The sequence below is a fragment of the Acromyrmex echinatior genome, chromosome 2, assembly GCF_024713525.1.
Source record: "Acromyrmex echinatior isolate Ae372 chromosome 2, ASM2471352v2, whole genome shotgun sequence".
Classification (NCBI taxonomy): Eukaryota; Metazoa; Arthropoda; class Insecta; order Hymenoptera; family Formicidae; genus Acromyrmex; species Acromyrmex echinatior.
Window position 1 is genome coordinate 7,826,533 of NC_141853.1, and position 16,331 is coordinate 7,842,863.

The 16,331-nt window shown below is 37.4% G+C and overlaps 1 protein-coding gene across 7 annotated transcripts in view; it reads right to left on the minus strand.

The window, feature by feature from the left end:
- The window catches only part of cmpy (crimpy), a 278,714-nt gene that overhangs the window by 100,390 nt on the left and 161,993 nt on the right, over nucleotides 1-16,331 (minus strand). For all 7 annotated transcript variants that reach the window (XM_087402707.1, XM_087402709.1, XM_087402708.1 and 4 more), the window contains one exon: nucleotides 2,775-2,906. In XM_087402707.1, the coding sequence (XP_087258833.1) occupies nucleotides 2,775-2,906 (132 nt within the window). The remainder of the gene's footprint in view (nucleotides 1-2,774; nucleotides 2,907-16,331) is intronic.

Sequence of the window (16,331 nt, forward strand, 5' to 3'; positions counted from 1 at the left end):
CAGCGCCTGTGTTCTACAATAACCGAATGTTACATGTTCCCAGGTTTAATAAAGAGATACTATGGGATTGACGTTATGGTTCTCTCTTTCTCGACTCCTCTCTTCATTCCACTTCCCATACTCTCTGTTTTCATAACGCAGTCGGGAAATCCATTTGCCGAGACTATGTCAAATGCTGGACGAGGCGGAGGGAAAGAATAATGTGTATTTCGGTAAATATTTGCACAGTGGGGTTTTAGCGAGTAATCTCTCTTGCTATTCTTCTCTTTATCTCTCTATTTCTCTTCCGAATGTGTGTATGTGTGTGTGTGTGTGTGTGTTGGAACTGTATGCATTAGCCGCGCACAGAATATTTGTTAGTTGGATGATAAGGCCGCATTCCATCGCGCTGAGCCGCTGAGGTACATATCAGTATTTTAGGCACTCAAAGTGATAACGCTTATCTCCCGAGGGCGAAGGTGGATGTCGAGGAAAAAGTAAAAAAAAAAACAAATATATAAAGAGAAATATATGCAAAGCACATCGAAAAATCTCGATCTAGCTGATAGAGTAACAGAGAAAGAAGAGGAAGAAAAGAAGTAGAGAGAGAGAGAGGGGGGGGGGAGAGAGAGAGAGAGAGAGAGAGAATGAGAGTTTGGTCGAGCGGATAACGTAATTGGATAATCGTATTTTCCACGGCAAACGCGGGACACCCACGAAACGTCTCGCTTAAACGTTTCCGGGCCAACGGCACCATAAAAGTTGTCGGCCGAGCGCAATAAATTCGCAAGTAATATTCTTTTGGGAGGTGAAATATATTTTGTCGAAGCATTTTCTCCGTACCGTAGTGACTCTCGTATCTCGCAACGCAATAGCCTCGTGCTCTATACAGTTTATACAGCCGCTGTAGCGGCTAGTAAATTCAAATTTGGCACTGCGATGCGGATTAACGTGACAGCCAAAAAATTGGCATGTCGAAACGACGAGATGTTTGAAGAAAACAACTACTACAACGAAGAAACAAAAAATTGTTGTTTGTGCATCGGGGAGACATTTACAATTTATACATGCGATTTAAAAGTTGTTGTAATTTTATTTGTTCGTAACAGATAAAATAGCGTTATCAAATAACAATCGTATAAATTAAACCATATGAATTAAACGATTTTCTGAAAGTTCTTGAGCGTTGATTTAACACGTTTTAAAGTTACGCGCAAAATCTCGGCTTGAAAGAACTCGACTACGCGCGATATCTCAACTAGAGAAATTATGATTGAATATTTTATGATTGCTTATCCATTCATTTATATATTAAGCACTTAGTGAAGTTATATATTTTCGTAAAATTCTAAATGCCCTGTTTCATATTTCGCAAGAGAAACAAAATACATTTAGTATTGAACAATGGAAATTTAATTGGTATTTATCACATTTTGATACTGGTAACATTATGTAAGCACATGCTTCAATTAGTTTACTAATGAACGCAATAAATATTAATAATAGTATCAATACTCGTTATTCGAACTGCTAATAATTTCAATATAATGTAACACGAACTAAATTTATTAATATACGTACAAAAAAAATTGATCATTAGCGAGACTATGTTATATTTCAATATAGTTGCTCGTATTATTAATATAATTACAAACATTTTGTACATTACCTTTCCGATATATATTGTAGCAGAGTCTCATTCATGAGAAGTTACTTCGTAAGTTATTATGATGTTCAGAGTTTTAGTTATTCTACTTATATATAGGACAGAAGTCCGATAACTATATACCCCGAGTTCGCATAAATCTGTTGCACTGACAGTGCAACCAATGCGTTCTACGGTGAGATACTCGTGAGATACTTGATGGGAGCTATTCTTACATCGTATACCACGAACATTATCGACTTCGAAACAAGTTTTCATTGTGCGCGTTTATATCGGGAGGGAAGCCGTGTAGTTTGCGGCATCGCGTATAAAGTTCGCCGATAGTGTCGAAAATTTCAAAGACGGCTCGTGATTTCCCTAAAACAGCTGATTAAATTAATGAAGTAGAACGTTCTGTTCCATGACGTCGTCGAACGAACGACTGCACCTTTGCCTTTTGTGAAACTTCCTCGCGACTACGCAATACGCATTCGTGCTCTCTAGTCGTACGCTCGTTGCTCGCTAAGTCAAACAACAAATATTGTTTCCGATGCGAGATTATATCTCCACAATATTATTTTCAAGAAAATATTTGCTCACTCAGCAAATAAACGCTCACTTGTTTATTTAAACAGTTTTTCCTTTACAAATTTACATTACCGTTTCATGTTCACGAGAGTTCGTAATGTCTCGATTTAATTGGCAAATATTCAAACATCAGTTAATTTCAAACGACATCCCTTTCAAAATCTTTCGGATTACTTCTCATGTACTACATCTGTCGCGCATCAATGAGAGTTTTACTTGGGGAAAATCATCGTTTAAAGCGCGACGTTAATTCTCGCGATCAATTTCAATTATGGACAACAGACACGTTGATCGGCGGAAACGTCGTACGTGCGCGAGCAGCGTGATCGGCAGACACGGTAATTATAGAGGAAATACCCATGAATAACATTACGAGTCTGCGAGGATAATACCCATCGACGGTTGTTTTCGATCCAGCAATCATTGTTTCATTGCGCATCGTACTTGTCAAAATTAATCACTATCATATCGAATATGCGTGGCGCAAATTAGACGTAGACACGAAAAGAGAGAGTAGAATGCCCGGAGGGTTGATATTAATTCAACAGGTTCTCTTCCTTACCTGTCCTGGCGATCTGCGTGCTCCTTGTGGCCCTCTCGTCGTCCTTCCAACCGCCGTCGTTCCATCTCGATTCTTTTCTCTCGCCCACCTGTTCTCGATCGCCCCGCGTCGCCGACTCGCCGAACGACGTGCCTGGAATAAATTATTAATCGTATTCCGATCTGTCCTTGCACTTTTCGCCCCAGTTGCCTAAGTTTCCGTAGAATCAAGCGTGCGACCACCGTTACGACGATTTAATTAAACGAATGCTCAATCGCAAACTGTCGATTGGACAAAAACGTGAATTATCCTGATTCGTCGCAATTCGATAGTGAACTATCGATAGTGAATTGCAGCCGAAGATAAATTTCCGCTAAGAAACGAACGTTCCGATATCACTACTTATCTGTCACAATCTTGTAGTAATATATAATAAATTTAATTAATTTTATAATGAATTTATTATCGGTGCTATTGGTAACGGTGTTCAAGCGCTGCTCGCGTAAAAGGATTGAAACATTTTCAGCAAATTACCTATACTTAAGGGCGTTACGTAAGAATTCTTTTCAGAGTAAAAAAAAAAAAAGGGAAGATAGAAATCGCCGTAATAAATGCTAAATTAATTTTTTTCCTTGCGTAAATCTGTAAAATTTGTATCCGTTCGGGGACAGTCATTTCACCGGAGAAAAGTAGGCGACAAGCATAATTAAATTCTTGTTAAAATAGCCGTTGTTTTTCGGAGCGCGTAATGGTGGCATTTTAAAGTTAGAGTAATTAAAAAGTCGCGCGCGCGACCAGATCCTATGCGGAATTACGCAACAGTGTCATTTATACATATATATATATAATAGGCTCTTAGGAAAAATGTATAACGCGAAACAATTCATGAACTGAGCATATCCTAATCATACAGAATCGCGTTACATTTACAGAGCTTTCATTTAAGGCACTTCATAAATTTGCGTTTAAAAAGACATCACCTATATGTACATATACGAATACGTGTAGCTATTGGTTGTTTAAACTAATTATTCTGTGGCTGTCAAAGCTGGTCAAATTAAAAAAGCTCAATTCATCAATTTATCGCGGGTTAAATTTGCGTTTTATAAAACGCAATTTGTGTTCGAGGAACCGTGAAGCAGGCAAAAAAAGTTTTATATATATATATATATATTTATCATCGCTCTAACATCGGAATATCGAGATAAAGTAATAAAAAAAGAATATTAAAAATTATCTCTTGAAAATAGCTAATTTCACGAACGATACAAAGTGCTTTCTATCTCGTGTTTCAATTGACACCGCGGATTCACGTATATACGTGTGCCGTATTTATCATCGCTGTATGCCTTATGGATATCCGCGTAACAGAATAACACGTAGGGACAATATATCGCGTGTTAAATCGCCGCGAGTGTAGTCGGAGCGAGTTCGAATCGAGCGACGTAGATACAACGTGGGCTGCATTTCCGTCTCGGAGCAGAACGAGATCGAGATTTATCATAGTCTACGTGGCGGAGCCAGGCTAGAATTAATGCAGCGTCCCTCCTCTTCCTTCCCCCCCTCCCCCCCCCCCCGAGTCATTCTCCGCGACCGAGGTGCTTTATTCCTCGCGCCCGTCCGCGTTTTTTCCGTCTGCCAGTGCCGTGAATGCGTTCGATCGCCGTGCAATGATTTAACGTCGTTACGCAAGCGATTCTGCGATAACGGCCGTCGCACCGTCGTGTGTAATACCGGCTGCCAATTGCTCGCAACTGGAAACACCACTGCGACGAGCGTGGGATATTAAATCTCTGCGTGGCTGTAACTTTATTACTTCGATACTTTGTTGCCTCGCGTCGGAGAGAAAAATGCGAGGTATAACAGTAAACGAAACCACTCGATCGACTTTAAAACGTAAACGGTAAAAAAAAAAAAAAAAAAAAAAAAAACGAAAAGGAGGGAGATTAAAAGCCTTAAATTCGAACTATTTACACTTTGCGATTGGTATTTGCTGTGTGTGTAATACAGATAATATAAATAATCAGGTTTGACAAACGTTACTTTTCAGTTACTTTGCCGTTACTTTTTATAATAAACGATTTTACGACGATGTTGCAATTTTTTTATGACGGTAACGCTAACTAACGCTAAGGTTGCGCTTAAGTTAGAAGAGTTACTTTGGAAAGTAATTCATCATCATTACGCGTTTCTTACTGAAAAAAGTAATAAGCAATTACAAGTAACGAGTAAAAAGTAACGCATTACAAATTACGAGTTATTTTTTCTTAGTAACGAACTGACTTTTTCAACTTACAAGTAACGATTGACTTTTCTAACTCTGATGTTACCGTTATAAAAAATTCACAATGTTATTACCAAATCATTATTATAACAAAATAACGGTCAACAAAGTAACGGGTTACTTGCCAATCCTATAAATAACATTAGACAATTTGAATTAATCAACAAATTGTTGCTGATCGCACCGAAAGTCAGATTTAGACTTCACGGTATTATCGCATTCTCGTAAATAGCTGCTTGCGCGTGTAATTTCATCGTCGATGCGTCACGACTTTTTAAATAAGACTCTTAGGTCTTCTTTGCTAATGGAGATCGACATTCAAATGACGATTGATATTTTATTACGATGATTCAGTCGTCGTGAAATTCACCGGTCACCGGGTGGCAAAGCGATAAACATTGCACGTATACAGATGCACTGCTCGTTTCGTCGAGAAAAATAACCGGCTGCTGGCGAATTTATTCGATAAACGAAGACACAATCGCACGACATTGTAACGTGAATTCTTGCTCGACTGGCGTCGCCGTTCGGCGGAAATGCATGCTAACGGCACGGAAGGAAATATCAACTCAGCTTGCGGGAATAATAATAAACTGAAAAATGAAATAAACGAAAGTTTGGCTCAACTTTAAAACTAGCAAAATGTGCAACTATGTGCAAAAGATGTTATATCTTTTAATGAAATATATTCGATTCTCTATCATAGATTTCACGTTGAGATATACGTAACAAGCTAAATATTTGTGTTGGCGCAACAGTAGTTAGGCTTTTATTACTGCCGCGAATACAGCAGATCCGCGTTCGAATCTCGGAGATAATACGCAATAAAATTACTCAGTTTTTAAGTCTTATCAAATTATTAATATTCTTATAAAATTATTAACATAAGAAATTCGTAAATTGCTTGGCAATATAATGCAACATTATTACTTTAGTACTATTCTCTGCTTTGATCGAAAATAGGATATATTTTTCTTTCTCAATTCATTGATTCATATATGTGTAAGATTTACCGTTAAGCTCCTATAAGTAAAATAATAATATATTCCTCGAGTGCTTTACAAATAAATACACATAAATATCTTCCATCTTTAAAACAGAAGTTGAGAAACGCTGCGACTAAAGAATGTATATTGCACGCTTTACAAGCGCGGTGATATTGTAACAAAATATCAACATTACGAGTAAAGTAGACCACCACAGCTAACGCCAGTAATTGATAGCCATAAATCTTGAGGAGATTTCGCAACGGACAGATTCGGAGCGACGATGATAACATCGGTATAACGATGCGGGTGTACGCGGGAAGAAGATGCACCGTTTACCGTCGCCGCGCCTTCTCGTTCGATGCCTTGGCGAACGCAAAGTCGAGCGTTTACACGCGAAAGAATGCGAGGCCGAGGAAAGATCGTCCCGTAGATCGTATGCGCCAGCGAGGAAGGTGAGGCCAATCTCGTCAGTCAGCTGAGCAAAGATTGACATCACCGCCGCGTGCCGGCGCGCTGATTCACGCTTATTCGGGAAGAAAGTGCTCAAGAGACTCGATAGGAAGATGGGGATTTGAGTAGCCCCGGCGCGGCAATCCGTTTAGATCCGTCAGTCTGTCAATTAAAATACCAGCCTGCGGATTACGTCGGCTTCCAGTGTGCGAGAGAGGAGCGTGGCTCTCGTGTATTTGCGTAGCTGATTAGTATAGACGCACGAGCGGAATGAGATGCGTCGAGTCATCGGTGAATTTTGGCGCCGACGATTGTTTACGAATGTCGGATATACCCATCGCGAACTACGTAACGTTTGAATTTTCAATGTGGACAGTCGTAGGCACATGAAAAATACTGAGAGAGAGAGAGAGAGAGAGAGCGGGGGAGGAAGAGAATTTTTATTTACCCATGTTAAATATAATACCAAATGTGTGCGTACGTAGATAACCATCAATTTTCAACGAACTTTCGACTTTGCGTTGCCGATTCTCAACTTTCAAATTACAAAATTGAAATATACAAAAAGTTTTTAATTATTTGAGATATACCAAAATTTTAATATACGGATGCCTCAATCGGCAAATAAATTTATTGTGTAAAATCCGCTAACGATTATTTATACCTTTCACTTCCGTAATTTTTTTTCACAAGCTCCTTTTATTAGCGATGAATAATAGCGAGTTAAAAATCACGGTCCATGTATTTATCACGGTAAATGTATTTTGAATAGATAATTAGTACTTTGAATAGATAATTGTTTAGTGCAAACTGCGCAAATATAATAATCGTGAATATCAAATGCAAATTAAATGTTTATGCGATGCGTAAAGGCTTGAGGAAAGTCATCGCGGTCGCCACATTCACAGCTTGCAGCGATAAATGGTGTCATCACTCCCGTCTTGATTTACGATTAATTCGTATGATATATCATCGTGCACGGGTGCGTTTATAATATTCGCAGGTGCACGGACAAATGCGATGCAAGATCTTGCACTCGAACGGCAAGCGAGTAGATAAACGAGTTGTTTCTACGAATGAAATATGCGAGGAAACACAATAAATACTTCGCGCCAATAAATTTTAGCATCATTAAAGTCTCGGTGCGTCGGAATAGGTGTTTGAAGAAATCGCGCACAAACTCAAATCTTAGCACAAACAAATTTGAAGAAGCGTTACTTCTTAAATCATCTTGCGGGCAACGCAATGAACTTCGCACATCGATATCAATAGCGTAATCGTATAATCTGAAAACATACGTGCTATTTATATTCCTTGTAAATCTTTGTATTCTTCCAGCATTCATCTTTAGACGATAAAATGTCAGTTAGTGATGGCAGGATCGTTTAAATTCATCTATTTGAATAATTTCATTTATTTACGATCTTTTTTCCTCTCCATTATGAAGCGTTTATTTAAATGTTGACGTTTAAATAACTTCACGTACGTCGGCGTGATGTGAAAGAAGAGGAAATTAGGACGACAGATTTAATCTCATATTTCCAACGTTGCAATACTCCAATTAATTCGCTATGCAATACGCGACGATGATGAGTGGCCCTTTTTTGCCAACCTTTACCGACGATTAAACTAAAATTCAATTTTCTGTTCTTTGCAGACGCAATTAATCGGAGAGATAACAGAGTTCCGTGACCTTTCTATATTTTTGAACCACGGATACCTCCGCGTTTGAAAACGATAGAAGATAACCACGATTACAGTAAAATATTGCTTACAATCGAGATCCTCTCGCGAGCGTATTTCCGAACATCCGAATACACGGATTAAGGGCAATCTGGATTATCGGCACAACCAATAAACGTACAATCGATTATCGGGACGCCCCGTATTTACAAGCGCCCTACCTGTATTAGCGTTTAAAACGCGGCATTATAACATAATAGGGCGTAGCAATCGATATTAAAAAATGAAAACTGACGATATGTGTGTATCCCTCTTGTCAATCTCACTTTAAGTATTCATCGAGTATCATGTCGTTTTGTTGTTACGAATAATATTAAATGAAAACGTTAGATCCCGGAGATTTCATTGCATACGCATTAATATTTAATTAAACGTATTAAAACATTGCAACAGATGTGAATTGGCCCGGGACGTATATATGCAATAAAACGTAAAACGAGCATATATTTTAATACAATAAATAATGTACATCGTGAGTAATGAACGGTATATTTAACATTCACAATATCTCTCGATTAAGCGAAAGAATTGATTATTTATACATAAGTGATTCTGTTTGTACATTAATTATGTGGGATATATAGTATCGAAAATATTTTTCGAAAATATTTTTCTTTTCGGAAACGCAACGGAATGTGCGTACATACGCGGCATATTCGAATCGTATTGCAGTCCCAATTCGGAAGATTTTAATTCGATTTTAATTCGATTTTCCTTTCCGCGAACAGCGTCTCAATTTCATTTTGTTGCGGAACAGTAAACTTTACCAGCAAAAACAGCCGACAAGAATGGCCGATGTTCGAGAGATTCTTCGTTTTCGAGAATTCGTAGATTGTCCACTGACTACAGCCACTATTGATTTCGTGCGAGACGAAAGATCGCTTTCGAGACGAACGACTCGTTCGAATTACATTCAAATAATCCTAACGCAAGTAATTTGAAGCGATTAATTTTGCCATCAGTCATCATACTGGTACACTTTTGTGTAATGTATCGATGCGTGCATAAAATAAAGTTTATGCTGCCTAAACAAAATGTTCTCCAAAGAGGCACGGGTCGATTCGGTTAGCGTCATGAATATTCCAATTCTTCGAATTTCGCGAAGGATGCGGGCTGCACAAACAATCCGCACCTTTACGTTCGTCTTTATCTAGAAACACTATGCCAAGGCTACGACAGTTGAAGATATTAAGGTGGACCTTGCTAGTTTAAGGCAATAGAGACTCGCAGGTATAACAAATCTTGGAGACGCGCTTAATCCTTTAGTGAGAATTCCGGAGTTTCCAGTAAACAAAATACTTCATTATCTCCTTTTATCTGTTTCATTCGTCTCATTTTATTCGAAATTTATCGTTTTGCTTTAGCATATTCCGAGTAACAACGCATAGCTGATACAAGAAAATATTTTTTAATCATCATTATCAAATGTTATTTTTCATCATGCTGTGTTGTAATTTTCTAATTTTAAATATTACCAGCATCATTGTGTGCCAGAAATATAACTGCGCACAATTCTTAATCTCACACACATCTTGAGTAATGGGCTTCGACAAACCTCACATTCGAAATGGCTGTCCTTCTATTTTAATCACGTCAACCTGTTCAATCGCCATATTTTCTCGCATATGCCTCGAACGATCTAGTTCTGCTCTGTAAATTAACAAAGAATAACCCTGAATCATCAATATTGTACGGCATATCGATCAGCGCGATTACTGATAAAATATAATAATATCCATCGTAGAAAGCGCACTCAGGTAGCTCAACTGTGGTACTCGCGAAAAAAATTGACCGAAATAGAAACCGTTGAAACAAAAAACAAAAATAAAAATGAATCGGCTTATTGGTCGATCTATTTACATCAATGATGGTAGCTACCTGTTCGATTGGAACGTTCTCTCAGTAAATCAACGTGAATCAAATACTGGAGAATCTGAACTGTTGACACAGTTCCATGTCGCTCGCGCGACATCTTCTCTTCGAGAAAAATGATGCTTGAAATGTAAGTGATAAATCATCTCAATGTCTCCGCTTCATTCTTACACCCGACCCACAGGCTAAGCCCTCACGTTGAAATACAGACGTCAGGTTTGTGTAAAAAGTGATAAGTAAATAAGCATACGTCCACGAGGGAACGGTGGGTTGGGTGATAAAAAACAAACCGCGCTCGATCGTTCATAAATCAACTTATCGCCGCGCAGCTTCCGTTCGCGCGAGATAACCTACCGCGTACTTGCACTCGCCACTCGCGCGGTGCGTGAGTTATCAACGCGCACCGATGGACGTCGATCGCGATCGGATTTCGCAACGCGTGCGTCGCGAACATATTATATCGAGGCGATGAATGAACGAATGTGCCACGCGTGTGCGTGCGGTGAGGAAGTGAATGGACGGGCGCGTCGAGCTTGAGACTCGCGTGAGTATTTTGGTGAATGCGTCACGCAGAGCCTCGGCAACGCGCGAGGAATGCGCGATGTGTGCATCGCCTGCAGAAACAAAATCCACGATCGCTGCATCCGCCGGCATCGTTCCTTCTCGCTCCGCCTCGTCTCTCACCTCGTCGCACGCAGCTATAAATTGGCACATAAATCCGACTAATCCGAATGTATTAGGCGCGCAACTAAGTTCTCGCTGTTATTTTGATGGCATCTTCGTCAAAATAACAGCGAGAACTTAGTTGCGCACCTAATATAATAACGCTATCTCTATCGTTCATTCAAGATTACGGATCCTTCCCAGGTTACGCTGATTTGATATCGTTTAAAAGAAATACCTTTTAACTCGATGTACAATGCGACACGCGTTCGATTATCTGTAATGTATTCTTCTACAATTCTCACTCGGCATAGAAATATAATCGCGTTTCGTAGAATATGTAGTTATATGTATTACCGATAATGGAAAAACTGTCACGCAGTACGATTTTATTTTCCGACGAACGATAATTCACAAACGGCTTTAGCCTCTTAAATTCACGTCGCAGCGAACTACGGAGATAAAGTGAATATAAAAAGTGTATATCCCAATAACAATTTTAAGATACTCTTGAAAATTGATAGAAAAGTGGTATTAAAGAAAATTCAAACTTTTGTCACAAAGTGTACACAGTTCGCCATTTAAATGTCTCGTATGTCTAAAAACATAAATTTGATTATATTCATATTTAATAAGAATTTAAAATAAGTTTGTATGTATCATCTACTATTACAAAATATACGTTGTATCAGTATATTTCATTCTATTTATTGTGTAACTAATTCGATATCGAAAATTTCATTTTTTTCCAGCCAATCTCATTTCAGTGCTTCGAAATCTCTAGATATTATCGAAATTTGCATTCCGTAAACTTCTGTAACCCTTCGAAACTTAGTCCGTAGAAAGTGTGGTGCATACACTACAAATGGTGCTACATTCGTGAAACAGTGCGATCGTTTCTTGCGCGCTTTATTCGCTTTTTCCGCCTGCTCCCCATCGCCTCGTTTTTTCGTTTGCCAACTGCTACCTGTCTCGCTGCTACGCCGTGCACAAGTCATTCCTTTATTTTCATTTGCACGTAGCTAAACCGAATTACCTCAGGAAACAAGCGCCATGAAAATGACTGCACGTCACATACATGTACAATTAACGAGGTGAATTTGAAGGATGTTGAATGTAGAAAAACATGATCGCGTGTTTACATCGCGATTAAACCGATTTGATCTATCTATCGATAAATCGTGTGACGTTTTTTGTTGCCAAGCGACTGTTTGGCGATCTATAATTTCATTTTTACGTGCGTTATAAAATTTCTGAAATAATTTTAAAATTTATCAACCAGTGATTTGGATTAAAACGCGAGTTCTATGTACATTCTATTTCTTCAGCAAGTTTCTTAGAACGCGGAGGAAACAATTACAGAAATTTTCTTTCCCATAATACACGTCATTGAGTTGACGTGTACACGTGAAAGAAAATTTATACCGTATATAATTATAAGGATCGATTCAAATCTGCAAAAATTCTGCAAAATTCTGCGCGCTGTCTATCGCTCGACAATGGAACGAAATAACACAGAAAGTGAATCACAATGTAGCTGATTGATAAACAACGAACCACCTGGCGGAGGGGGGGCCACTCAATGCGGAAAGCAAAAAAAAAAAAAAAACGGAATGAAAGCCAAAGTTGGAGTTTCGGCTAGCGACTCGAATTCTATCTGACGCAGTGTGTGCGTCAGACGTCAAGTTCGACTGGCGCGATATTTTGATGTTTACGGAATGAATGGAACTATACGCCGAGCGGACAGCTTTACCGGTTAAAAACAAGCGTAAAACAAACATCAGATTGCGCGACGCTTGCTTCGGCGATTGCTCGACATTGATCAACCGTACCGCATCGACGTATTTACGTTAGGTGGACTTTTTTGTTAGTCTATAACAATAGCGATGCTACAGCTTTCTGGAGGAGAATAAAATCGATTAATTTTTTGTATTAAAAAGGTAATTATGACATCAAGAAAATGTAATGGAAATAAGATTAGCTTTTCTTAAAACGTTTATACTTGTAAATTCTTGTTATTACTCAACGTGGCTGTTGCAAAGAATCTCACTGCAAATCCAAATGTATAAAAAGTGACTTCAATATACGTGTGTTATTTAGTTTTTGCGTGTAAAAATGATATTGTACACTTTTAAATCCGTATTTGTATCCAGTATACCGCGTTATTTTCATAGCACTTGGATTCGAAGTGCTCAATTAATAATATATCACCCATAAATCGTGACATGTGCGATTCTAAGATCTGTACGAGTCTATAATGCGACGGTGGATATAAATTCGAATTAAATCGCACAAAGAAATTAAACCAAATTATAAAAGTCTGTGCAAAAACCAAGTTTCTCGCGAATCAAATAGAATACGCGCGCGAAAGATTTCCCTAAATTAATAGTACTAACGCGCGTAGTAAAAATTCATGGGTCGACCTTACGATCTTTCCATGGAAAGAGGCTCGTCGCGCCTTTTAAGAACGTTCCACGCTCCGTCGCGTTTGCATACGGCGACGCGAAACGAATGAACACGGTTCTCATTCGGGCGAGAAAATAAAGTGGCAGTCTGCCAGATGCGGCGCAATTCGCTCTTGCGCTCGCAACAATTCAATTTTCACACTTTCAATACGCAGATTTCTACAATGCTCCGTGCGTAGGCCGCGCGCTTGCCTAAAATAATTCTCATCGTAGCCTTCCGTCGAAATCAAACTATCGCAATTCGAAAAAGTGCAACGAGAGTGCGGAGTGAACGTGATAATTATGGTTTAACCATTCAACATTGTGCCTCATAATTATTGTGAATATTTGAAGGGATAATTGATTACTGTTATTAATATTCTTGGATTATATAAATTCATGTAGAAATAATATATGATTCTTGTATTTTATATATTTTAAATATTTTATGCGTTTTTTAATCTAATAGCATTTCTCTCATTAATAATTTATTTTAATGATAGATACATGAATACGTAATTATGCAGTACTCATCACTGCTATAAACCCCATATAACAATGTTATATTTTGTATATTTTGCAATAAAATAATAATTTATAAATTATTGTCGTTATTAAGAATTTAATAGGAATTGATATTATACACATCGTGCGAGAGCGCTCGGTTTGTAGCTGACAAGAATTCTCGAATTCGATCCCTTATTCTATATATTATATGTCCTGATCCATGAATAGATTTCGAAAGTTAAAAGTTGTAAAGAAATATAAAATGAATTGCATCGTTCATGCCATAAATATATTATTCTATAATTATTATACATCTAATTGCAATCATTACGAAAGTATTAATTTATAAACAACATTAATTTGTAAATTTGAAGAAATTAATTTTTTAGTATATATATATATATATAAATCCGCAAAAAAATGAAGATCTTATCAATTATGACATTTAAAGGATAGTGTATGAATGAATGAACAATTTTCCGATAAATTTGTATAATCAAATATAAAATCAAGATAATAAACTAAATCATTTTAAAGTTATATAATGACTAATAATTAAAAAAAATAAAACTTCCCCACAGATATACATTCTTTAAATCGATAAATCTACTTCTTTTTTTAAATTCTTTTATTTTAAAATTTCTATAAAAAATCCTTTTCTTTTTCAAACGCACCTCTTGTCTACTATTTAGATGCTTTTGTCAATATTTTCCGAAAATATGTATACAGTGACACATGCGATCTGCACATGGGAATGAATTTCATATTTCGCAACGGTTATTCCAATAGAAAAATTATGGACACAGGCCGGTTTTGATTTTTCTTGCGCGCAATAAGTGTAGTTCGCAAAGAACATATACGATATGTATATTTCTACGCGACAGGCCTTCTACATGTTTCAAACGAATACTGGAACATCATTAATTATATTGATGAATAGATTCAGACATTTCTTATGAACGATACTTGATCACATGACCGAAATTCTCGGATAATACTCGCTCAGATATAACTCGTTTAATAATTTAATTGTTTCACTCATAATTTCACGTTTAAAGATAGCAATTTTAAACGGCAAAATTATAGATTCAAATATCAGCTTCTCGTTCCGCGTTATTGGATTGGCGATATACTTATATGGGATAAATTATATCGCGTATCGCGAAGTTAGTTAAAAACCGATAAGGGAATAATAATAGCTCCGATCAAAATTTGCGTAAACTTGCTTTATAGGCAACCGGGTTATTTTATCGCAATTCAGTCTCTACGCGAATATCGAAAGTTCCACATAGAAAAGAGTTTCGAGAGTGTACAGACTTCCATTCTTATTCCATCAAGATTGTTGGCCGTTCGATCGTCCCGTCTCGTTTATCCTCGTCTCATACAAAGAATATCGCGGAGTCACGCGATAAGAACATCGAGACGCTTAATCGGCCGTAGGATCTAAAGCTTCGGTAATTGGGAAAAGAATTTGAATTGCCTCGTGCTTGCGGCGAAAAGTTACGCAATCTGGTAATTCAGCCTTCGGAATATAGGCGTACATGCGTGGCGCGAACGTGCGTATAAATCACGAGGTATGTCGTAATCGGTCCGCGACGTTGCAATTAAAAATAGAATACGCATATAACGCATATAAGCGAGCGACTTTAACGCGCCCATCGAAAGCGTGTCCAGCGCGTTAAAAATATACGGCGTGTCGCTGCTACGCGCCCGAATAAATATAACTGGACGCGACTTAAACACGAAAATGAATTTTATTTTATAAAATGAAGAGCTGTTCCGCTGCAATGGCACATGCAACGTACGTTCAAACAAACTTTTCGCTAATGCGGTAAAATTATTGGAGCTTCAATATTTGTTCTTATGGCATAGTTATGAAGTTGTTATAAATTTCTGATCTTAAGTTTTAGCGAAACACGGTTTCGCTTTAGTTAACTTAAGTAACAATATTATCCTATTATTACAATATTTTATGCGTTTAACTTTATATACTTCGATCATAGAATCGAACGGCCAACGTAAAAATACAAAAACTGTTCATATTTTAGAATTTTCAATCAGTAATGATTCAATAAAAGATATATATATAGTAAGAGCTAAAATATTATTCTTTGAAAGTAAATATAGCGTTGGAAGATATTTTTGTACTGAAAATAGTGAACATTTCTCTAAAGATCGAATTCCTTTATACAGTTTATTATATAATTTCAAAATATACAAAAATAACATTTCTCTGAAACATTACTATACCTATGTAAGCTTCGAATAAAGATATACTCTTGATAACATAAATTTAATTGTGCCATTTGTGAGTTATATTTTTTGAAACTTTGTTAAGCTGACAGGCAAATGTACTGCAACTTCCATTAATCCATTTCATTACGCGAATCGTGATAGCAGTTATTGCGCATTACCTCTAAACTAAACCATCTGGCAAACTCGACAACAACTCGAGTTACGCACGACCTAGACATATAATTATTATTACTGGTTAGGTCATTAAATATGATTTAACATGATGTCTTAACAAGTTTCAACGACATCGGCCTTCGAACGTAATTCATTTACCGCTTACCCCATTTTTTCTTCATTGCTTCTCTTCATTAAATAAAAGTAATAAAAAATT